Below are 25983 nucleotides of genomic sequence, written 5' to 3' on the forward strand. Positions count from 1 at the left end.
TACTGGCCATACACGATCTTGCAGAATTACCGGGTATCTTTCGCCAGTCATTGTGTTCCGCAAAAAGAAATGACCAACAACTTCGGATGACTTGACACCACACCATACTGTCACCTTCAAAATCGTGCAAATGGCTATGAGCACTATGGGACTTAACGTCTGAGGTCATCAGTCCCCTAGAACTTAGAACTACTTAAGCCTAACTAACCCAAGGACATCACTCACATCCATGCCCGAGGCAGGATTCGAACCTGCGACCGTAGCAGTCGTGCGATTCCAGACTGAAGCGCCTAGAACAGCTCAGCTACCACGGCCGGCCAGTCACCTTCCGACTCCGCTTTTTTAGCACATTCGTGTGGGTTTTTGGCTGCCCAGTATCCGCACTTATGGCTACTTACAAATCCTCCAATGCGAAAAACTGGCTAATCAGTCCACGACTGCTCAAAAAGTTCAGGCCAGTCATCTTACAACTCAAGAAAATTTCTCCAGTCTCCATTCCTCTGCCACAGTCATTAGGAAACAATTGCTGTACATGATGAGGCTTCCACACTGTTGAAGTGACACTTTTTTTACGAATCGTTGCAACTGCGTAACGTGAAAGACCACTTTGACAAGATTCTGGACGCAGTGATTTCTTAGGGGCCCTCGAGAACATTTCACAAACTCTGTCAACATTCTCTGGTGTCCTCGAAGTTGATGGTCCTCCTGATCTACTTACATCGGCAATACTACCTGTTGATACTAATTTGGAATGTCCTCCCCGGTAGCTGAGTGGTCAGCGCGACAGGTTGTCAATCCTCAGGGTCCGGGTTAGATTCCAGGCTGGGTCGGAGATTTTCTCCGCTCAAGGACTGGGTGTTGTGTGGTCCTAATCATCATCATTTCATCCCCATCGACGCGCAAGTCGCCGAAGTGCCGTCAAATCGAAAGACTTGCACACAGCGAACGGTCTACCCCAGGCTGTTCCAGCTCGTCGGCTCCGTTGTGAGCCGCGGAGCGCTCCCTGCTCCAGGGAGCCATGTCGCTCGCTCTGACCATTCAAGTGGGCCCGCACGCCGGCAGGTGGCACGGCAGGCTGAGGCAGGCGGCAAGGCAAGCGTTTTGATGTGCCAGTTGCGTCTTACAAGATCGACAACCTCATACTTTTAGCTCCTAAGACGTGGTGACATGTTACACCAGGAAATACGATGTTCAGGAAATAAATAAGAAACAACTGTTTTATAAGAAATTGCATACTAAATTTATTGGGCCTCTGTAGCTTGACTTTTCTTTTCATTACAAGATCGAAAATATTAGGCGTCAAAGTGTTCACAGCGGTAATGCGGAGGATGGCCTTCATTGTTGCATCCTGAAGAAACGATCGTTCCTTACTTTTTACTCTTTTCATTGCTGAGAAAAGCTGCTCACAACAATACGAAGATCCAAACATGCCCATGATCTGAGCAGCATTGTTGTGAAGCTTGGGAAATGATTTTTGCTGTAATGAACGATACCATCATGACAAATCCAACGTGTTGTAGCACCTGTCTTTCAACAAATTTGAATTTTGCTAATCAATAATCTCCAAATGAAGGATGATGACAAGTCATCGGGGGAAACTGAAAAAGGAATGCTGAACACCTTAAGTTCCATTTCACAACTAGTGAGGTCTCGGAATCGTGTTTCAAACGACGTGATGAGCTGCTTTAACTTTGCTTGGTAATCGCCGAAAGTAGTACCTTCAGGTAGTTTTAAAGAAGCAAGACGATTGAAGAACGTTAAATGTCCATTATTCATGTGCCTCTCAAATAAACGTAACTTTTGCATGAACGCTTTGATCTGGTCGTGCATGTCAACTGTTAGCTGCCCTTTGCCCTGCAATGACAGATTTACATTATTTAGATGCATAGTTATGTCAGCTAGGAACGCCAGCTCTGATATCCATTTTATATCTTTCAGAAAACGCATTTCTTCCCCTTTCATTTCGAGAAAAAGGGTTATTTCCTCACGAATGGCAAAGAAAACATCAAGAAATTTTCCCCGACTCAGCCAACGAACTGTACTGTGGTAAGGTATATCCCCATACTCCGCTTCCATATCTTTCAGGAATCCTTTGAATTGGCGATGATTGATACCGTGACGCCGCACAAAATTCACACACTTCACGACATCTTTCATTACGCCACCTAGCTCTATTGTTTCAGCGCACAGTGCCTCTTGGTGAATAAAACAATGAAGAGTCAAAATGTCTTTCCCGAATTCGTCCCTGAGTTTATTTTTCAAACGAGAAGCATAACCTTGGTGACACCCGATCGTTTGTGGTGCACCGTCTGTCGCTACAGAATGGAGCTTATCCCACGGCAAATTCATATTGTCCACTGATTCACAAACAGCTTCAAAAATGTCACGTCCTGTTGCGGTGTAATCGAGTGGTACCACATCCAAGAGTTCTTCAGTTACTTGCAGCTCCACGCACAAAAACTGCAAGCTGAGCACAGTCCGATATGTCGGTGCTTTCGTCAAGCACTAGCGAAAATGCAACAAAGCTCTCCGCCTTTTTCCTGAGCTGTCTCTCTAAATCCGCTGCCATGTCTAGGATTCGACGAGACATTGTTTGCTTCGACAGGCAAACCCCTTCAATTGCCTGCACCTCCCTTGGAAACAAACATTCTGCAACGGCTACCATGCACGATTTTACGAGTGGTCCCACCGAAAACGGCTTGCCACTCGTCGCAATGATGTGAGCCACCCTGCAGCTTGCTCGAATTGCAGACTCAGTAGTGTTTTCTCCGCTCTCATTCACCTGAAAATTATAAACGCATTACAGATCACGAACTATGTTGCATGTTTTGATACCCTCCGTATTACGAAGCCGTTTTTAAACTTAACGTCTCCTGGTATGTCGTTCTTAAGCCTGGCCACCAGTTCTCTGCGTGCAACGCCTTCTACCTGATCGTAGTGCGCTGCGTGAAGACGTGTATAATGTCGTTGTATATTGTACCTCTTCGCAGAATTAATTACTTTATGACACACAAGACACTGCGGACGACCATCCCTCTCAATGAATAGAAAGGTATCCTCCAATAGAGGTACAGGGCTCCCGCGGCTAATCATAGCTGTCATTGAACACGGATTATTGCGTCAGTTGCGGCTGCATGCGGCCAGGGGGCAGTGAGTTCGCTTTCCCCCTCCACGCGGGCTCCGAGCTGCCGCCGTGAGCGCTCCGGAGTGCTCCGGCTCCCTGGAGCTCGGTTGGAACAGCCTGGTCTACCCTATAGGAGGCCCTAGACACATGACATTTGCATTTATTTACTAATTTGGAATGGCAATTTTTAACTGTTTTTGCATCTAGTGTTGCATGGATCCCTCGTTCACTCCTCCACCACTTTTGTACTCACACTACAGACCACCAGACCACATAAGGAGGTGGCTCCATTAATTACGTTAGACGCTTAGGGGGAGAGGGGGTCAAGCCGAACTTCACCCAATCTCGCGTGGGGCTAGAAATAGAGTAAATCTGAGAGAAACCTGGGTTAAATTAAATAAAAGGTACTCCACTAAAATACGGCTAAATCCTGCACAATAATATTTATCGCAGTTATGCGAGCGCCACAAGTATCATACACACATCAAAAAAAGTTACGCATCAGCTCGCTTTCGAGAGTTTTGAAACCTGTACAGAAAATTGGAATAGAGGTCAACATAAACATCATTTCCGCCCTTTTTATTGCTCATGAAAAAAACACAATGCATGTTGTACCACCATAAAGCAAGACCTTCAGAGGTGGTGGTCCAGATTGCTGTACACACCTGTACCTCTAATACCCAGTTTCACGTCCTCTTGCATTCATGCTTGCCTGTGTTCGTCGTGGCATACTATCCACAAGTTCATCAAGGAACTGTTGCTCCAGATTGTCCCACTCCTCAACGGCGATTCGGCGTGGATCCCTCAGAGTGGTTGGTAGTTGGTGGGTCACGTCGTCCATAAACAGCTCTTTTCAATCTATCCCAGACATGTTAGGTAGGGTTCATGTCTGGGGAACATGCTGGCCACTCTAGTCGAGTGATGCCGTTGTCCTGAAGGAATTCATTCACAAGATGTGCACGATGGGGGCGCGAATTGTCGTCCATGAAGACGAATGCCTCGCCAATATGCTGCCGATATGGTTGCACTATCGGTTGGAGGATGGCATTCAAGTATCGTACAGCCGTGATGGCGCCTTCAATGACCACCAGCGGCGTACGTTGGCCCCACATAATGCCACCCTGAAACAGCAGGGAACCTCCACCTTGACAGTGCGTCTAAGGCTTTCAGCCTGACCGGGTTGTCTCCAAATAAGTCTCTGACGATTGTCTGGTTGAAGGCATATGCGACACTCACCGGTGAAGAGAACGTGATGCCAATCCTGAGCGGTCCATTCGGTATGTTGTTGGACCCATCTGTACTGCGCTGCATGGTGTCGTGGTTGCAAAGATGGACCTCGCCATGGACGTCGGAAGTGAAGTTTTGCATCGTGCAGCGTATTGCGCACAGTTTGAGTCGTAAAACGACGTCCAGTGGCTGCATGAAAAGCATTATTCAACATGGTGGCGTTGCTTCAGGGTTCCTCCGAGCCTTAATCCACTGCAGTGGTAGCTCTTTGGGCGGGAGTGAGGCATGTCATCGACAGTTACTGTCTCTCTGTATCTCTTCCATGTCCGAACAACATCGCTTTTGTTCACTCCGAGACGCCTGGACACTTCTCTTGTTGAGGGCCCTTCCTGACACAAAGTAACAATGCGGACGCGATCGAATCGCGGTATTGACGTCTAGGCATGGTTGAACTACAGACAACACGAGCCGTGTACCTCCTTCCTGGTGGAATGACTGGAACTGATCGACTGTCGGACCCCCTCCGTCTAACAGGCGCTGCTCATGCATGGTTGTTTACATCTTTGAGCAGGTTAGTGACATCTCTGAACAATCGAAGGTACTGTGTCTCTGATACAATATACAGGGTGTTACAAAAAGGTACGGCCAAACTTTCAGGAAACATTCCTCACACACAAATAAAGACAATATGTTATATGGACATGTGTCCGGAAACGTTTACTTTCCATGTTAGAGCTCATTTTATTACTTCTCTTCAAATCACATTAATCATGGAATGGAAACACACAGCAACAGAACGTACCAGCGTGACTTCAAACTCTTTGTTACAGGAAATGTTCAAAATGTCCTCCGTTAGCGAGGGTACATGCATCCACCCTCCGTTGCATGGAATCCCTGACGCGCTGATGCAGCCCTGGGGAATGGCGTATTGTATCACAGCCGTCCACAATACGAGCGTGAAGGGTCTCTACATTTGGTACCGGGGTTGCGTAGACAAGAGCTTTCAAATGCCCCCATAAATGAAAGTAGGGAGGTTTGAGGTCAGGAGAGCGTGGAGGCCATGGAATTGGTCCGCCTCTTCCATTCCATCGGTCACCGAATCTGTTGTTGAGAAGCGTACGAACACTTCGACTGAAATGTGCAGGAGCGCCATCGTGCATGAACCACATGTTATGTCGTACTTGTAAAGGCACATGTTCTAGCAGCACAGGTAGAGTATCCCGTATGAAATCATGATAACGTGCTCCATTGAGCGTAGGTGGAAGAACATCACCAACAATGCCTGCCCAAACGTTCACAGAAAATCTGTGTTGATGACGTGATTGCACAATTGCGTGTGGATTCTCGTCAGCCCACACATGTTGATTGTGAAAATTTACAATTTGATCATCAGAATCGAGGACGTACAGTACATACTGACGAAAGTAAAATGAGCTCTAACATGGAAATTAAGCGTTTCCGGACACATGTCCACATAACATCTTTTCTTTATATGTGTGTGAGGAATGTTTCCTGAAAGTTTGACCGTACCTTTTTGTAACACCCTGTATACAGTCAACGTCTGTCTTCAGGAGTTCTGGGAACCGGGGTGATGCAAAACTTGTTGATGTGTGGAGTTTAGCCGTCATCGGCCAGTCAAACGCGCGACTCGACGAACTACTCCGGTGTACGAGTCGGGTAGCAGTGGCGCGCGGACACTTCCCGGCCCTGCTGTTTTACTCCCGTAAACGTTCCGTCACGCGACGGCTGAGTCAACGCTGTCACTCATTCACAATGTGTTATCACGATTACTCTGTTGCATACGTGAAAAGATACTTCTACACGATGAAGAAATGTCCTCAGAAAGAAGTGACAAAGTTACGGAGCGCAACGAAGTAGTGGTTCCCGTAAAAGAAAAACTTGGTGCTACATGTTCAGCTTGAGATCGAACGGTTCCTTAGAGGAGCGGCGGAAAAAAAGACCCTGACTACTCTGGCTTCTCTTAATAAAGTAGGGAAGCACGTTTCTTTCTACTGACCTCCTGTGTCCAAGTAACAAGGGTTTAGAGTGGCTAAATCAGAGTGAGGTTGAAGGAGCTGAAAATCAAGTGGACGTGTTGCTTCCAGCAGTCACTCTTGAGACCACACATGAGTCTCTGTGGATTCAATTAGAATGAACACAGCATGTTGTTATCAACGGAGAGACGTCTACAGACGTTAAAGTAACCTCTGGCGTGCCACAGGGGAGTGTTATGGGACCATTGCTTTTCACAATATATATAAATGACCTAGTAGATAGTGTCGGAAGTTCCATGCGGCTTTTCGCGGATGATGCTGTAGTATACAGAGAAGTTGCAGCATTAGAAAATTGTAGCGAAATGCAGGAAGATCTGCAGCGGATAGGCACTTGGTGCAGGGAGTGGCAACTGACCCTTAACATAGACAAATGTAATGTATTGCGAATACATAGAAAGAAGGATCCTTTATTGTATGATTATATGATAGCGGAACAAACACTGGTAGCAGTTACTTCTGTGAAATATCTGGGAGTATGCGTAAGGAACGATTTGAAGTGGAATGATCACATAAAATTAATTGTTGGTAAGGCGGGTGCCAGGTTGAGATTCATTGGGAGAGTCCTTAGAAAATGTAGTCTATCAACAAAGAAGGTGGCTTACAAAACACTCGTTCGGCCTATTCTTGAGTATTGCTCATGAGTGTAGGATCCGTACCAGGTCGGTTTGACAGAGGAGATACAGAAGATCCAAAGAAGAGCGCCGCATTTCGTCACAGGGTTATTTGGTAAGCGGGATAGCGTCACGGAGATGTTTAGCAAACTCAAGTGGCAGACTCTGCAAGAGAGGCGCTCTGCATTGCGGTGTAGCTTGCTGTCCAGGATTCGAGAGGGTGCGTTTCTGGATGAGGTATCGAATATATTGCTTCCCCCTACTTATACCTCCCGAGGAGATCACGAATGTAAAATTAGAGAGATTAGAGCGCGCACAGAGGCTTTCAGACAGTCGTTCTTCCCGCGAACCATACGCGACTGGAACAGGAAAGGGAGGTAATGACAGTGGCACGTAAAGTGCCCTCCGCCAAACACCGTTGGGTGGCTTGCGGAGTATAAATGTAGATGTAGATGTAGATTGTGTTGGCAGAAGAGCCAACACCGTGTTGCTAGAGGAGGCCGAAATGCACGCTTTTAAGCTCACGCAGGCTGGCGTGAGGTCTGGAACAGTTATAGGAGTTGAGTCTGGTAAAAAAAGGAGCTAACTGGTAGAATACTTAACTTTAATCCATAATTGGAGAACATCGCTCTTGTTGATACATTATATAATCTCAATATAAACTGGTAATGGCGCCTTGCTAGGTCGTAGCAAATGACGTAGCTGAAGGCTATGCTAACTGTCGTCTCGGCAAATGAGAGCGTATTGGTGAGTGTAGCTTCGCTAGCAAAGTCGGCTGTACAACTGGGCCGAGTGCTAGGACGTCTCTCTAGACCTGCCGTGTGGCGGCGCTCGGTCTGCAATCACTGACAGTGGCGACACGCGGGTCCGACGTATACTAGCGGACCGCGGCCGATTTAAAGGCTACCACCTAGCAAGTGTGGTGTCTGGCGGTGACACCACACATTCTTTTACGAATTTTAGAAGTTCCTTTTATTTAAGTATTTTATTGTTCGATTTTCACACTGTGATTCCAGCCACCTTGTGTCTTGAAGACTAGTGCTAATTAATTTCAATAAAAATAACGAAGAAAATTATGTTTTTGAAATCAATCCAACCCAGTGAAGCTCAGATTACACTAGAAATACGCATTTTACAGAAGGAAAGTGGGGAGAATGCGTTTAACGTCCCATGGACACCGCTGTCATTAGAGACGGAGACAAGCTCGGAATGTGTCAGTGATGGGGAAGGAAGCCGGCCGTGCTCTTTTGAAGAGAGCATCTCGGCATTTGTTGCAGCGATTTAGGCAAATCACGGAAAACATAAATCTGGACGGCCGGACACGGGTTTGAACCGTCATCCTCCCGAATGCGAGTCCAGTGTGCTAACCGCCACATTTTAAAAACAATCTCACTTTAGATTGCTTGGGGGGTGGGGGGTGGGGGAGGGGATCTAGGCAAATCTCACGACATGTCACCAAGGGTGGAGGGTGGGAAGGGGGATCGAAATAGGTCAAAATGGCCTCGTGTAACTAATAGGCTCCCCCCAATGAGCTGCTATTGTGGCTCGTACTTTCACAGTCAAGACAGGCGACATTTTACAACTAAAAACGAAAGAAAAAATGATTTTAACCATAAGCTCAAGCAGTGGCGATTCTTACAAACGTAGTTCTGAGAAATGTTGTTCATATAACTGTTTAAAAATAGGAAGTGACTTATCAGACGCCCTGTAGTGTGCGGTAAACACGTTCATTGTTACACAATTTCAAAAATCTTTATTCTTGTTGCAATTTGACATTAAACGGCCACTTACTTTTTCTCATTGCTAAGCAATGAGACAAAAACAAAGGTAAAATGATGAAAAACGTGTAAACCAGTAACTCTACACGCGAAAACATGTAGACATTACCTCTGTTGTGTTGCCAAATAGCTTGAGTGACAAGTTGAGGCGAAACCTGTAGCCGTGCCTAGCCATCGTCGTCAGCGCTGCTGCAGGGTCGGCTGAGAGAGGTTCAGATGGCTCTGAGCACTATGGGACTTAACATCTGAGGTCATCAGTCCCCTAGAACTACTTAAACCTAACTAACATAAATCACACACATCCATGCCCGAGGCAGGATTCGAACCTGCGACCGCAGCGGTCGCGCGGTTCCAGACTGAAGCGCCTAGAACCGCTCGGTCACAGAGGCCGGCGGCTGAGAGAGGCACGGCCGTTGAAGTCGTCCTTTCACGGGACGTGAATACGCACGTGAGCTTTGAGATGGCGACATGACGGCTTGGAATTTCCACTACACTGCGGGGCGTGAAATAAAGAAAGAATCTGATATGTCAGATTTTTGCCTCGTGGAGAGGAACGTGGCCTGTGAGGTGCGACATCGTTTCACACCACAAGCAGAACAGATGAGCCGCTATATTGTCTGGCGTTAAACATCTATTTGGTGAGTTCATTTTCTCTTACACACAGACGTAGCTAAATGGGGAAAGGAGAGGGTCCGAGGTGTCCGGAGCCCCCCCCCCCCATTCTCCCCCAAATTTCATCTAAGTGAAATTACACACGACCTAGTTGGTATACAGGGTGAGTCACCTGACGTTATCGCTGGATATATTTCGTAAACCACATCAAATACTAACGAACCGATTCCACAGATCGAACGTGAGGAGAGGGGCTAGTGTAATTGTTTAATACAAACCATACAAAAATGCACGGGAGTATGTTTTTTAACACAAACCTACGTTGTTTAAATGGAGCCACGTTAGTTTTGTTAGCACATCTGAACATATAAACAAATACGTAATCAGTGCCGTTTGTTGCATTGTAAAATGTTAATTACATCCGGAGATATTGTAACCTAAATTTGACGCTTGAGTACCACTCCTCCGCTGTTCGATCGTGTATATCGGAGAGCACCGAATTACGTATGGATCCAAAGGGAACGGTGATGGACCTTAGGTACAGAAGAAACTGGAACAGCACATTACATCCACATGCTAACACCTTTTTATTGGTCTTTTTCACTGACGCACATGTACATTACCATGAGGAGTGAGGTACACGTACACACGTGGTTTCCGTTTTCAATTACGGAGTGGAATAGAGTGTGTCCCGACATGTCAGGCCAATAGATGTTCAATGTGGTGACCATCATTTGCTGCACACAATTGCAATCTCTGGCGTAATGAATGTCGTACACGCCGCAGTACATCTGGTGTAATGTGCCGCAGGCTGCCACAATACGTTGTTTCATATCCTCTGGGGTTGTAGGCACATCACGGTACACATTCTCATTTACCCCACATTGAACATCTATTGGCCTGACATGTCGGGACACACTCTATTACACTCCGTAATTGAAAACGGAAACCACATGTGTACGTGCTCCTCACCCCTCATGGTAATGTACATGTGCGTCAGTGAAAAAGACCAATAAAAAGGTGTTAGCATGTGGATGTAATGTGCTGTTCCAGTTTCTTCTGTACCTAAGGTCCATCACCGTTCCCTTTGGATCCATACGTAATTCGGTGCTCTCCGATATACACGATCGAACAGCGGAGGAGTGGTACTCAAGCGTCAACTTTAGGTTACAATATCTCCGGATGTAATTAACATTTTACAATGCAACAAACGGAACTGATTACGTATTTGGTTTATATGTTCAGATGTGCTAAGAAAACTAACGTGGTTCCATTTAAAAAAACGTAGGTTTGTGTTAAAAAACATACTTCCGTGAATTTTTGTATGGTTTGTATTAACTAATTACACTAGCCCCTCTCCACACGTTCGGTCTGTGAAATCGATTCGTCAGTATTTGATGTGGTTTACGAAATATATCCAGCGGTAATGTTAGGTGACTCACCCTGTATAGTGTAGCTGAAAAATATTTTGATTTTCAGTTGTACGACGAAAAGGGGACACGCCATATCGCATATCGACATCAACAGGACCAATGAATGATTTAAACTACCGATACATCGATAACACAATAGCCTATCGACCACCCCTACATTAGGAAAGAGCAGCCACTGTACATTGTTGGCCGTACGTTCTGTTAATCAGTTCTGTTCTTACTTGCAGTTGAATTTAATGGACACTGATCAGCCAGAACGTTGTGACCAGTGACCCACCATCGATATAAATCCGTCCAGGCGATAGCAGCTTCACCTCGCGAGGAATGATTGCTAATCTGACACACGCACGGTGCATGTAATACCAGTGAGTGTGCTGTCTGTGTGTAGAACGGGAAAGGCGCGCGATCTATCTGAGTTTGACCGAGAGCACATTGTGACGGTTCGGAGGCTCTGCTCGAACATTTCGGAAACTGTACGATTTGTCCAGTGTTCGAGATGTGGTGAGTATCTTCAACTCGTGGCGAAACCACGCCCAGATGTCGTTTGGTCGGGCGACCACTCCTCGTTACAGGTGTCGGACTTCGTAGCTCGGCTGACTGGTAAAACACGACAGGCGGCCAACTGTGGCTGAACTAACATCAGACTTCAATGCTGGGCAGAATAAAATTGTGTGTGAACGCAAAGCGCACCACCAGTTTTAACGATAGGCATCTGCAGCCGACGACCCATGCATGTGCCAATGTTAACACCATGACATCGTCAGCTGCGACTGAAATGGGAACGCCGGCCGCGGTGGTCTAGCGGTTCTGGCGCTGCAGTCCGGAACCGCGGGACTGCTACGGTCGCAGGTTCGAATCCTGCCTCGGGCATGGGTGTGTGTGATGTCCTTAGGTTAGTTAGGTTTAAGTAGTTCAAAGTTCTAGGGGACTTATGACCTAAGATGTTGAGTCCCATAGTGCTCAGAGCCATTTGAACCATTTTTGAAATGGGAACGTGACCATAGGCACTGGACGTTGGCGTAGTGGCAGAGCGTTACATGATCTGGTGAGTCCCGATACCTCTTCACCTTGCCGACAGGAGGACGCTATTTTGTCGTCGTCTAGGGGAACAACTCCTTGACACCTGTTCTGTGGGACGAAGACAAGCTGGCGGCGGCTTCATTATGCTCTGGGGAACATTCACGTAGGCATCCACGGGTCCAATTGAGCTAGTGCAGGGGACCATAATGGCCAAGGAGTATCGTACAATGGTTGCAGACCACTACACCTCTTCGCGACGATCATGCTTCCTGACGGCAGTGGCATTTTTCAACAAGATAATGCATTGTGTCACAAGACCAAGTGTTTCTGGCGACTTACAGTTGATGTGATGTCCCCCTCTCCCCCAACTCGCCAGATCTGATCCCGACCGAACACATCTGGGATGTGACTGAATGTGCCGTCAGGGCTCATCGTCCTCCTCACCAGATTTTACGGGATAAGGTGACTAGTGTGTGCAGATATGGTTTACAGTTCCCTCCACCGACCTATCAAGGCCTCATTGCTTCCGTGCCACGATACCTCGCCGCTGTTACACGTGCCAAAGTGGACATACCGGCTAGTAGGTAAGGGGTCATAATATTCTGGCGGATACCCGTAACTGCTACCGTTTATTGTTTTCGTGCTGTGTGCTGTTATGATAGTTTCTAGTCATGGATACGTTTGTAAGAAGAAAGAAGAGGAAAACCGACTTTCATTTGTCCGCTAGCGTTAAGACATGTTAGAAATATGTACACACTACTATAACAGCCCAAATACCTACTACAGCTGATTAATGTTAGCAATGAAGTCGTCATTTGGATGCTATCAGAACTTTGAGGTTGCAATTTTTCAGTATACAGAATGAGATTTTCTCTCTGCAGCGGAGTGTGCGCTGATATGAAACTTCCAGGCAGATTAAAACTGTGTGCCGGACCGAGACTCGAACTCGGGACCTTTACCTTTCGGGGGCAAGTGCTCTGCCAACTGAGGTAAGCAAGCACGACTCACGACCCGCCCCCACAGCTTCAATTCTTCCAGTACCGCGTCTCCTACCTCCCAAACTTCACCTGCGAAGCTTGCAGAACTAGTACTCCTGGAAGAAAGGATTTTGCGGAGACGTGGCTTTGCCACAGTCTGGGGGATGTTTCCAGAACGAGATTTTCACTCTGCAGCGGAGTGTGCGCTGATATGAAACTTGCCCGCGAAAGGCAAAGTTCCCGAGTTCGAGTCTCTGTCCGGCACACAGTTACACAGTTTTAATCTGCCAGGAAGTTTAATTTTTCAATATTTCACAAGGCAACTGAGTGGTAAACTTCATTACAAATAACAGTATATTAAAATCTTGTATTAAAAGACTGAGCTGTGTTTTGATAGGAAATAGGTAGAACATAATATTATAATTTGTTGGGCAATAGAGTGAAGTTAACATATTGCAAAATAAATATTTAATTGAGCATTTGGGTATTTCTTGTATACTATTGGGAGTATATGCTACTCTTTGTTTGCTTAATTTTATAGACCAAATAAGATTTGCATGACGACCTCAACGAAGCAAATTATTTACATGAAGTTTTAAAAAAGTAGTTAAATGCGTTATCAGAATAAATGAAAAACGGGTGACCTTTTAGGGTCTTCTTTAACAAGTCGGATCCTCCCCCCTCCGTTTGACGAACCATCGGCTACGTCGTTGTCATACGAGTACGTGGTATAAATATAAGCTGTTTCAAAGCATCAGCAAATCGAAGATCTCTCGGAAACGCCACCTTTTTGGCTACTGTTTGTTATTATAAACTGACAGGAAACTGCATATCAGTAGTTAAAAGGCTTCCTGTAGCTGAATTTTTTAGTGTTATAACTTGTTTGCTACGAAAGTGTACCGTTTCAGTGCGATGGCACAATGATTTATCAAAAGCGCGTCTTTTTGGTACACGCTGCATAATAAAAATCAAGTAATGACCACTCTTTACACGTGTATGCCAACTACGCAAGTCTGCTTCGAGTGTTGAAGATATAGTGCAGCCACTAGCGTCGTGAGTTGAGTAGTGAATAGGAAGGTAGGTCGTTTGCTTACACCTCGTTCCAAATATTTTTTTCGCCTTTTATTTTCTAAAATATTTGGGTCTTTTTTATTCATTTATTAGAATTATTATCTCTTAAGTCGGTGTTATTATAAATAATGTGTCTGATGCAATTTTTGTTGGAAAGGCCAACGACTGGAATGTTTCCCCAGCGGCCCGAAAGGTTAACGTGACTGTCAGTCTATGCCTGAAAGTAGCCACAGGTCACACACACTGGAAGTTTTTTCTGATATGAAACGGGTATGGCATCTCTGGGTTTATGGACTCGCTCATGTTTGTATCTTGCCGGTAAATATCTTTTTCAGTGCTGGAGAACTGCTTCGAAAAACTCAACTCTTCCATTCTAATGAAGTAACGAAACAATCTCGGTCTTGAAATCTATGTTCCAAGTACGTTATTTCATTGTCGGTAGAAAATGCAACATCGACAATATGGATGTTATGCATACGCTGATATTCGATTTAAAACCGAAAGTGGGATGAAAATTCAGTTAACGAATAACTTCTACTAATATGTGTCTCAGATCGTTCCTCTACCAGCAGTTCACTATTCAGATCATCAACGACTCCAGAACTTGTATTGCCTTTGCTCCTCTTCAACAGTCACTAACGGCGTTTTCGCAGCTATTTTACGCGCTTCCATTTTCATAAGGTTGGATGTCTCGTCCGCGTCCACGTCAACGTTAGCTGGCACGTCCCGTGCGACGACAGCTTAAGAGAATGTTTAAAAACGCGATGTCGAAGATATAGGTCTAAAAATAAAAAGAAAAGTTCTCGCTAGTCACCAAATTCTCAAACCCTGGACATTTTTGCAACCCTGGACATTACCCAGGACAGTCCTAATAAATAAGGACTGTCCGGGATAGTCCGAGACATACGATAAGACCGGTATAATTCGCTGCTCCAGTTCTTCCTGTATCAATGGGAATGCTCAACATTTCACCTTTGAGATGTTTCCCGAAAGAAGATAACAGAGGATTGAGGTCAGGTAGACCAAGGTAGAGGGTTTCCGCTACCTATCCATCTTGCTCCATACTGGCATGTTAGACGTTTTTTCCCTCAGCAACAAAATGTACCCGTGCCCCACAATGTATCTACCACATCCGCCGACGTTGCACAAAGCGAGGTAGGCTCTAGGTGAAATTTGAGCCCAATTAGATGAGGCGCCCATTGAAAAGTTCAAATTTCATATACAGTTGTGCAAAGCAGGACAGTTTTTCATACTGAAGCCAGTGGCGACTCGCAGTCACAAATTCGCCACCATCGCTCGCGCGTGGAATCATGTTGACGGCACAGACACTAGAGAGGTGTACGTGCAGTAACAAGACGCTGACGTCAGAGTGAACCCAACCAGCTCTCACTAGCCGGCAATTGCCATAACGTATGCTGTTGTAATTGCGTTTACGAGCGGAAAGAAGGCTGTTTACGGTGGCGTAAATTTTTGTTTGTGAGTGGCGACTGAGTACAGATTCAACCAGTTACTATCCGTGTATTCACGGACTTTTGGTGTTACTTTTTAAGTGAAAAATAATGGTTTATCTGAGCGATCGTCAGTTGTACTAACCGCAGAAGACAAGTAAGTTAGGAATTAAATTTCATGTATTTCCTGAAATCAATGAGACGAAACGAAAATGGATGGATGCTTGCAAAAGTGTAGATTCATTTTCAGCTGAAAAAGCTCGTGTCTGCTCAGTACATTTTTGGAATTATGAAATTGATTTGAAAAATGTACTATCGAATATGTTTGCGCAGTACATTTTTGGGATTATGAAATTTATTTGAAAAATGTACTATCGAATATTTCTTCGAAACGCAAGTTGAAGACTGATGCTGTTCCAACTCTAAATCCACCATCCTCCGGTGCTAATTTATGGGGCAATAATGGGTCTAATAATAGAGAAATATTCGGATACAGAAACGGAGCTACGGTAAAGAAGATATTTTACAGGTAAATATATTACCAACTAATGAAGAAATTATTACTGGACAAAAAGTTAACCGTCAGATCAAATGCTGCTGTGAATGCGGCAGTGTGTGCTTACGCCAATAATTAAAAATTATGGAAACAGAAATAAAAGACCTTAGGCAAAATAATGAATATTTTCGGGATCATATCTCTCTATATAGCGTTGAGTTACTAAAATTAAAACACATTCAAAAAGTGATTCAGAATTCTTTTTCTGACGTCAACAGAAAGGATGGTGCACTAAAGGGTCACCTGAAGACCGCGACAGTTCTCTCTATTCATTGTAATAAGCGCTGTATACACATTAATAAGATTTATTTATTTTCGTTACGGCCATCTATGGGCTACGTTTACACAACTTCCCTCACTTTCTAACGCTCTCTTCCTTCCTCTTTCGCCAGTACTCCTTCATCCGTTGACTCACTCGAGCACGTTCTTCTGCCGAGAATACTCTGTTCTTCCTCGTTTTCTCCTCGAAGAAATCCTTGACCTCTGCAACCTTTTTCCTAAAGATCTGCCTGTTCACAATTACTTCTGCCGCGATCCTGCAGTTTTCTAGATCCCAGTGCACTTCTTTCACCCGTGGAACTTGTGTCTTCTTGTTCTCCTGGAAGAGAAGAATCTTTCTGGCGAGCCTCTCTGATTCCATTCTTTTGATATGTCCATAGAAAGACACTGTGGTTGTGATATTTTCAAATCGTTGATAAAGTTCTTGATTTGATCTTAAGCGGAACGTAAATTCATTATATATTTTTCTGGGCCAAGAACCTTTCCAAAGAGTTTCCTTTATTTCTTTTCCAAGTCTGAAAGTCCCTTCCTAGCTGTTGTCTCAGATGCATATAAACATTCAGGTTTGACGACTGTGCTGTGCAGTGTTGGAATTTGTCCTGGCACGAGAGTGATTTAGATTTGTATGTGTTCTGACACAATATGAATGCTATTTCTGTTTTTCTTGCCCGTTCTTCAATTGCTGCCTTTTCATTGTTGTTTGGAGTCAAAATCTCTCCTAGGTACTTGAACTTCTGAACTCTTTTCATGTCGCCAAACTTGGTCCTCATTGTCCGGGCTGGATCAGTGGCATTTATGTTCATGTATTGTGTCTTCTCAAAATATATTTGCAGTCCTGTTTTCACTGCTGTTTCCTTGAGGACTTCAATCTGCTTAGTTGCAATTTGCAGAGTCTCTGCAAAAAACACTAAATTAGCTGCAAACGCGAGGCATTCAAATGTAAGCCCAGACTGCGGCCTAGCCTGATTCCATTTGGAAAGTTGAACTGACTCATTTCTTTTCGCCATTCCCTGATAACTTTTTCCAAAACACTGATTCCATGTTAGGGACGGCTGTTCTAGTCACTCCAGGTCTCACCAACTTGGTTTTATTTATGGTTAGGGTTTCGCACTATCCCACAATCTAAACCCACGAATAATATTTTTATTATAATGTTTACAGTGAAATCTGTACTACACGGTCCAATCGCATCAGTGTGACCACCGTTCGATGTTCGACATCAACGTGCAATAACCACTCACATACGGTACATGGCAGCGCTAGCAGTTCAGGTTATATAAAGCGTGTCAAAGGGAGGTGGAAAACAGAGCAGTGGTTGTCGCATTGCGGAAAGGAGCGATTTGGTTCAAATGGTTCAAATGGCTCTGAGCACTATTTGACTTAACAGCTGAGGTCATCAGTCCCCTAGAACTTAGAACTACTTAAACCTAACTAAGGACATCACACACATCCATGCCCGAGGCAGGATTCGAACCTGCGACCGTAGCGGTCGCGCGGTTCCAGACAGAAGCGCCTAGAACCGCACGGCCACACCGGCCGACTAAAGGAGCGGTTTATCTAATGTCTGAAAAGGGCATGAGCATTGGCTTATGAGCCAAGGGTGGAAACCACGCGCGTGCTGATGTGGTTAAAGTACCGGGTTATCAAAAAGTCAGTATAAATTTGAAAACTTAATAAACCACGGAATAATGTAGATAGAGAGGTAAAAATTGACACACATGATTATAATGACATGGGGTTTTATTAGAACAAAAAAAAAAAAACAAAGTTTACAAAATGTCCGACAGATGGCGCTGGACAGCAAAACGTCAGTGACTGCGCATGACAATCATGTATAAAAGGAGCTTCAAATGGCTCTGAGCACTATGGGACTTAACATCTACGGTCATCAATCACCTAGAACTTAGAACTACTTAAGTCTAACTAACCTAAGGACAGCACACAACACCCAGCCAGCACGAGGCAGAGAAAATCCCTGACCCCCGCCGGGAATCGAGCCCGGGAACCCGGGCGTGGGAAGCGAGAACGCTACCGCACGACCACGAGATGCGGGCTATAAAAGGAGCTGTAATGAGATAGAGAATCAGATGCGCCATCAGTCGCAGCATGTTGACATTACCTGAAAAGGCGCTTTTAGTGAAGTTGTGTTATCAGAAGGGGTAACGTGCTAGTTCAACGTTACGATCCTATCGCCGTAGTAAGGGGATTCGAACTGGTAAAGGTCCGTTGACAAATGCAGCTGTGGCGTGAATAATTTCTAAGTTCGAAGCCACGGGTTGTTTAGACGATAGACCCCGTAGTGGCCGACCGACCACAAGGCGTAATGCTGCTCAGACAGTTCAGGAGGAAATGGAGACTGTAGCGGGTTCGTCTATGCACGGGGAAGTCAGCGCTCGTGCAGTCACACGTCGCACCGGCATTCCATACACTACTGTTTGGTTGGCACTTAGGCGTAACCTCCGATGCTGTCCGTACAAAATCCATCCGCATCATAAACTGTTACCTGGCGATTTAGTGAAGCGGAGGGCATTTGCGGTGTGGGCGTTTGAAAAGGTGGCGGAAGATGACGATTGGTTGAGAACGTATTGTGGACCGACGAAGCTCATTTGACGCTCCGAGGGTCTGTCAACGCCCACAACTGCAGAATTTGGGCTACCGAAAATCCTAGAACTGTCGTGGAAACTCCATTCCGCGACGAGAAAGTCACGGTATGGGTTGGATTTACCACGTCTACCGTTATCGGGCCTTTTTTCTTCGAGGAAATTCCTGATTCTGGTTTTGTAACTGCTACCGTGCCGGGTGAGAGGTACGTCGATATGTTATAGAATCGCATCATCCCGAGCCTGGCTGATAAACACCTGCTGGAACGTACGATGTTTATACGTGATGGCGCTCCACCCCTTATTGCTTTTTTTTTTTTGTCATCAGTCTACTGACTGGTTTGATGCGGCCCGCCACGAATTCCTTTCCTGTGCTAACCTCTTCATCTCAGAGTAGCACTTGCAACCTACGTCCTCAATTATTTGCTTGACGTATTCCAATCTCTGTCTTCCTCTACAGTTTTTGCCCTCTACAGCTCCCTCTAGTACCATGGAAGTCATTCCCTCATGTCTTAGCAGATGTCCTATCATCCTGTCCCTTCCCCTTATCAGTGTTTTCCACATATTCCTTTCCTCTCCGATTCTGCGTAGAACCTCCTCATTCCTTACCTTATCAGTCCACCTAATTTTCAACATTCGTCTATAGCACCACATCTCAAATGCTTCGATTCTCTTCTGTTCCGGTTTTCCCACAGTCCATGTTTCACTACCATACAATGCTGTACTCCAGACGTACATCCTCAGAAATTTCTTCCTCTTCCCTTATTGCTAGACGCGTTAAGATCTCTTGCGCGCGTCGTTCGGTGATGATCGTGTGCTCAACCGCCACTTTCGTCATGCTTGGCCTCCCAGGTCCCCAGACCTTAGTCCGTGCGATTATTGGCTTTGGGGTTACCTGAAGTTGCAAGTGTATCGTGATCGACCGACATCTTTAGGGATGCTGAAAGACAACATCCGACGCCAATGCCTCACAATAACTCCAGAGGAGATGAACATCAACAAAAGCAAAACGAGGATAATGAAATGTAGTCGAATTAAGTCGGGTGACGCTGAGGGAATTGGATTGGGGAAGGAGACACTTAAAGTAGTAAAGGAATTTTGCTATTTGGGGAGGAAAATAACTGATGGTGGTCGAAGTAGAGAGGATATAAAATGTAGACTGGCAATGGCAAGGAAAGCGTTTCTGAAGAAGAGAAATTTGTTAACATCGAGTATAGTTTTAAATGAGAAATTTGTTAACATCGAGCATAGATTTAAATGTCAGGAAGTCGTTTCTGAAAGTATTTGTATGGAGTGTAGCCATGTATGGAAGTGAAACATGGACGATAAATAGTTTGAACAAGAAGAGAATAGAAGCTTTCGAAACGTGGTGCTACAAAAGAATGGAGAAGATTCGATGGGTAGATCACATAACTAATGAGGATGTATTGAATAGGATTGGGGAGAAGAGGAGTTTGTGGCACAACTTGACTAGAAGAAGGGATCGGTTGGTAGGACATGTTCTGAGGCATCAAGGGATCACCAATTAAGTACTGGAGGGCAGCGTGGAGGGTAAAAATCGTAGAGTGGACCAAGAGATGTATACACTAAGCAGATTCAGAAGGATGTAGATTGCAGTAGGTACTGGGAGATGAAGTAGCTTGCGCGAGATAGAGTAGCATGGAGAGCTGCATCAAACCAGTCTCAGGACTGAAGCCTATAACAACAACAACAACAAAAACTCTAGACATGCTTTACAGTGCTGTTCATAACGTTATTCCTCGACTAGTGCTATTGTTGAGGAATTGTGGTGGACATATTGAGCATTTCCTGTAAAGAACATCATCTATGCTTTGTCTTACTTTGTCATGCTAACTATTGCTATTCTGATCAGATGAAGCGCCATCTGTCGGACATTTTTTTAACTTTTGTATTTTTTTTTTTTGTTCTCATAAAACCCCATGTCATTCCAAGCATGTGTGTCAATTTGTACCTCTCTATCTACATTATTCCGTGATTTATTCAGTTTTCAAGTTTATACTAACTTTTTAATCACCCGGTACTTAAACATAACTAACATAAGGATTTCACACACATCCATGCCCGAGGCAGGATTTGAACCTGCGATCGTAGCGGTCGCGCGGTTCCTGACAGAAGCGCCTAGAACCGCCCGGCCACACTGGCCGACTAAAGGAGCGATTTATCTAACGTCCAAAAAGGGCATGAGCATTGGCTTATGACCCAAGGGTGGAAACCATGCGCGTTCTGATGTGGTTAAAGTATATCGCGCGTGGCAAAATGCTGCCATCTAAAACCGGCCCCGAGGCAACTGTGATGCGCCACGGGCCATAGATGACAGGGTAGAACGACGGATGCGGAGATGTGTACGGCCGAATAGACGTGCAGCCGTTGATCAACTGACCGCCGAGATGAACCAAGGGGCTACTAACAGCGTCTGCTCAAAGGCCGTTCAGCGAACATTACTGCGTATGGAAATGAGCGTTTGGCGTCGTTGGCCGGGAGGCCCCTTACGGGGCAGGTCCGGCCGCCTTGGTGCAGGTCTTATCACATTCGAGGCCACATTTCAGGTCCAGATTGTATACCGATTAGGTTACTTTCAGATTACGCTGATACAATAGCTTCCTACTTAGCAATCATATACAACCGCTCGCTCACCGGTAGATCTGTACCTACAGATTGGAAAATTGCGCAGGTCGCACCTGTGTTTAAGAAGGGTAGTAGGAGTAATCCATCGAACTACAGACCTATATCATTGATGTCGGTCTGCAGTAGGGTTTTGGAGCATATACTGTATTCAAACATTATGAATCACCTCGAAGGGAACGATCTATTGATACGTAATCAGCATGGTTTCAGAAAACATCGTTCTTGTGCATCGCAGCTAGCTCTTTATTCGCACGAAGTAATGGCCGCTATCGACAGGGGATCTCACGTGATTCCGTATTTCTAGATTTCCTGAAAGCTTTTGACACCGTTCCTCACAAGCGACTTCTATTCAAGCTGCGGGCCTATGGGGTATCGTCTCAGTTGTGCGACTGGATCCGTGATTTCCTGTCAGGAAGGTTGCAGTTCGTAGTAATAGACGGCAAATCATCGAGTAAAACTGAAGTGATATCAGGTGTTCCCCAGGGAAGCGTACTGGGACCTCTGCTGTTCCTGATCTATATAAATGACCTGGGTGACAATCTGAGCAGTTCTCTTAGGTTGTTCGCAGATGATGCTGTAATTTACCGTCTAGTAAGGTCATCCGAAGACCAGTATCAGTTTCAAAGCGATTTAGAAAAGATTGCTGTATGGTGTGGCAGGTGGCAGTTGACGCTAAATAACGAAAAGTGTGAGGTGATCCACATAAGTTCCAAAAGAAATCCGTTGGAATTCGATTACTCGATAAATAGTACAATTCTCAAGGCTGTCAATTCAACTAAGTACCTGGGTGTTAAAATTACGAACAACTTCAGTTGGAAAGACCGCATAGATAATATTGTGGCGAAGGCGAGCCAAAGGTTGCATTTCATTGGCAGGACACTTAGAAGATGCAACAAGTCCACTAAAGCGACAGCTTACACTACACTCGTTCGTCCTCTGTTAGAATATTGCTGCGCGGTGTGGCATCCTTACCAGGTGGGATTGACGGGGGACATCGAAAGGGTGCAAAAAAGGGCAGCTCGTTTTGTATTATCACGTAATAGGGGAGAGAGAGTGGCAGATATGATACGCGAGCTGGGATGGAAGTCATTAACGCAAAGACGTTTTTCGTCGCGGCGAGATCTATTTACGAAATTTCAGTCACCAACTTTCTCATCCGAATGCGAAAATATTTTGTTGAGCCCAACCTACATAGGTAGGAATGATCATTGAAATAAAATAAGAGAAATCAGAATGGAATGGTAGAGAGATAGTATGATTGTGGTTCGATGAACCCTCTGCCAAGCACTTAAATGTGAATTGCAGAGTAATCATGTAGATGTAGATGTAGATGTAGATGGGCGACTTACGCTCCGGATGGGGATGAAATGATGAGGAAGAGAACACCCAATTCCTGAGTGGAGAAAATCCCCGAGCCAGTCGGGAATCGAACCTGAGCCCCCTTAGAACGGCATGACCATTCAGCTATCGGGGCGGACTCGTGCATCAGTGATGACTGCCGTTCACCGGCGACGAAGGCTGGAACTTTCACACCGGTAGTCACCTAGACCTCCTATGAGTGGCGACACGTGGCCTCTTCGGAGAAATCGCGTTTCATACTACATCGACCTGAAAGCAAACGCGCTGCAACAATCGTCACAAGGATCCACGCCGGAGAAAGGAGCATTATGGTATTATGGTCTGGGAAACGTTTGTGTGGCATTTCCTAAGTGATCCCGTCATTCTGAAAGGCACAATGGATCAACACAGGCATCCATGTGTCTTTGGGGACCACGTCCACTTCTGCATGTAGATTGTTTTTCCTTGTCACTATGGCTTCTACAAGCACGGCAAATTTATTTTATTTTTATTTACACGTCAAGTTCCGTAGGACCAAATTGAGGAGCAAATCTTCCACGGTCGTGGAACGTGTCAGTACATGAAGCTGTTGTGGTCTTCAGTCCTGAGACTGGTTTGATGCAGCTCTCCATGCTACTCTATCCTCTACAAGCTTCTTCATCTCCCAGTACTTAGTAAGTACTAAGCAACCTACATCCTTCTGAATCTGATTAGTGTATTCATCTCTTGGTCTCCCTCTACGATTTTTACCCTCCACGCTGCCCTCCAATGCTAAATTTGTGATCCCTTGATGCCTCAGTACATGTCCTACCAACCGGTCCCTTCTTCTTGTCAAGTTGTGCCACAAACTTCTCTTCTCCCCAATTCTATTCAATACCTCTTCATTAGTTATGTGATCTACCCATCTAATCTTCAGCATTCTTCTGTAGCACCACATTTCGAAAGCTTCTATTCTCTTCTTGTCCAAACTATTTATCGTCCATGTTTCACTTCCATACATGGCTACACTCCACACAAATACTTTCAGAAACGACTTCCTGACACTTAAATCTATACTCGATGTTAACAAATTCAACTTCTTCAGAAACGCTTTCCTTGTCATTGCCAGTCTACATTTTATATCTTTTCTACTTCGACCATCATCAGTTATTTTGCTCCCCAAATAGCAAAACTCCTTTACTACTTTAAGTGTCTCATTTCCTAATCTAATACCCTCAACATCACCCGACTTAATTCGACTACATTCCACTATCCTCGTTTTGCTTTTGTTGATGTTCATCTTCTACCCTCCTTTCAAGACACTGTCCATTCCATTCAGCTGCTCTTCCAAGTTCTTTGCTGTCTCTGACAGAATTACAATGTCATCGGCGAACCTCAAAGTTTTTATTTCTTCTCCGTGGATTTTAATACCTACTCCGAATTTTTTTTTGTTTCCTTTACTGTTTGCTCAATATACAGATTGAATAACATCGGGGAGAGGCTAAAACCCTGTCTCACTCCCTTCCCAACCAGATAACAGATAAAAATAAATGTTTATGAACCTGAAAAATGACAGTCCATATGTTTAAGTAAACTCAATCAACGATACAAAAGAATCAGCTTAATTTTTCAAGGGACTCTTCGACAGAATAGAAGGAGTGACCCATGAGGAAACTCTTCAGTTTCGATTACTGCTAAGATTTTTGAATTCGAGTGGTAGCTTATTGAAAATGGATGCAGCAGCAAACTGTACACTTTTTTGCACAAGAGTTAAGGAAGTCCGATCCAAATGCAGGTTTGATTTATGCCGAGTATTAACCGAGTGAAAGCTGCTTATTCTTGGGAATAATCTGATATTGTTAACAAGAAACAACAGTAAATAATATATGTATAGAGAGGCAAATATGGACTAGTGAACAGGGACCAACAACAGGTTCGCGAACTTACACCACTTACTGCCTGGGCTGCCCATTTCTGAGCCAAAAATATCCTTTTTGAATGGGAAGAGTTCCCTCAAAACATAATCCCTTACAACATAATCGAATGAAAATAAGCAAATAGACTAAGTTCGTGTCGAACGATCACTCACTTTCGATACCGTTCGAATAGTAAAAATGGCGGTTTAAGTCTTTGAACAATATCCTGAACGTGGGTTTTCCACGACAGCTTACTACCAATCTGAAGACCTAGAAATTTGAACTGTTCAGTTTCACTAATCATATGCGTGTACTGTGAAATTAAAAGGTCAGGTTTTGTTGAATTGTGTGTTAGAAACTGTAGGTTAAAATCTGAGTCTTACTGTGATTTAGCGTTAGTTTATTTTCTAAAGCCATGAACTTAGATCATGTACTGCACTATTAGAAACCGAGCCAGTGTTGCACACAACTTCCTTTACTACCAAGCTAATGTCATCAGCAAACAGAAATATTTTAGAGTTATCCATAATACTAGAGGGCATATCATGTATATAAATAAGGAACAGGAGCGGCCCCAACACTGATCCCTGGGGCACCTGCCACTTGACAGTACACCACTGAGACCCCACATCACAGCCATTCTCAACACTGTGAATAATGACCTTTTGCTGCCTGTTGCTAAAGGAGGAGGTGAACCACTTGTGAGCTACTCCCCGTATTCCCTAATGGTCTAACTTCTGGAGCAGTATTTTGTGATCAACACAGTCAAATGCCTTAGTTAAATCAAAAAATATGCCAAGCGTTCGAAATCTTTTGTTTAGCCCATCCAGTAACTCACAGAGAAAAAGATAATATAGCATTTTCAGTTGTTAAATGACTTCTAAAGCCGAACTGTACGTTTGACAGCAAATCGTGTGATATAAAATGATCAATTATCCTTACATACACAGCCTTTTCAATAACTTTCGCAAATACCGATGCCATAGAAATAGGTCTAAAGGTATCTACATTATCCCTTTCTCCCTTTTTATAAATGGGCTTTACTACTGAGTACTTTAATCGCTCAGGAAGCTGACCATTCCTAAAGTAAAAATTTCAAATATGGCAAGTACAAGGCTAACATGTGTAGCACAGTACTTTAATATTCTGCTAGACACTCCATCGTAACCATGAGAGTCCTTAGTCTTCAGTGATTTAATTACTGACTCAATCTCCCCCTTGTCTGTATCACACAGGAGTATTTCAGACATCAATCTCGGAAAGGCATTTGCCAGGAAAGTTATGATTTCCTGTAGAAACTAAATTTTTATTTAA

The 25983-nt window shown here is 44.6% G+C and overlaps 1 protein-coding gene across 1 annotated transcript in view; it reads right to left on the reverse strand.

The window, feature by feature from the left end:
• LOC126106258 (uncharacterized) overlaps positions 1-16551 on the reverse strand; it is an 81393-nt gene extending 64842 nt beyond the window's left edge. The window contains exon 1 of the mRNA XM_049912483.1: positions 16327-16551. Coding sequence (XP_049768440.1) covers positions 16327-16551 — 225 coding nt within the window. The remainder of the gene's footprint in view (positions 1-16326) is intronic.
• Positions 16552-25983: the final 9432 nt, after the last annotated feature.

This window comes from Schistocerca cancellata, chromosome 10 (assembly GCF_023864275.1).
Source record: "Schistocerca cancellata isolate TAMUIC-IGC-003103 chromosome 10, iqSchCanc2.1, whole genome shotgun sequence".
Lineage (NCBI taxonomy): Eukaryota > Metazoa > Arthropoda > Insecta > Orthoptera > Acrididae > Schistocerca > Schistocerca cancellata.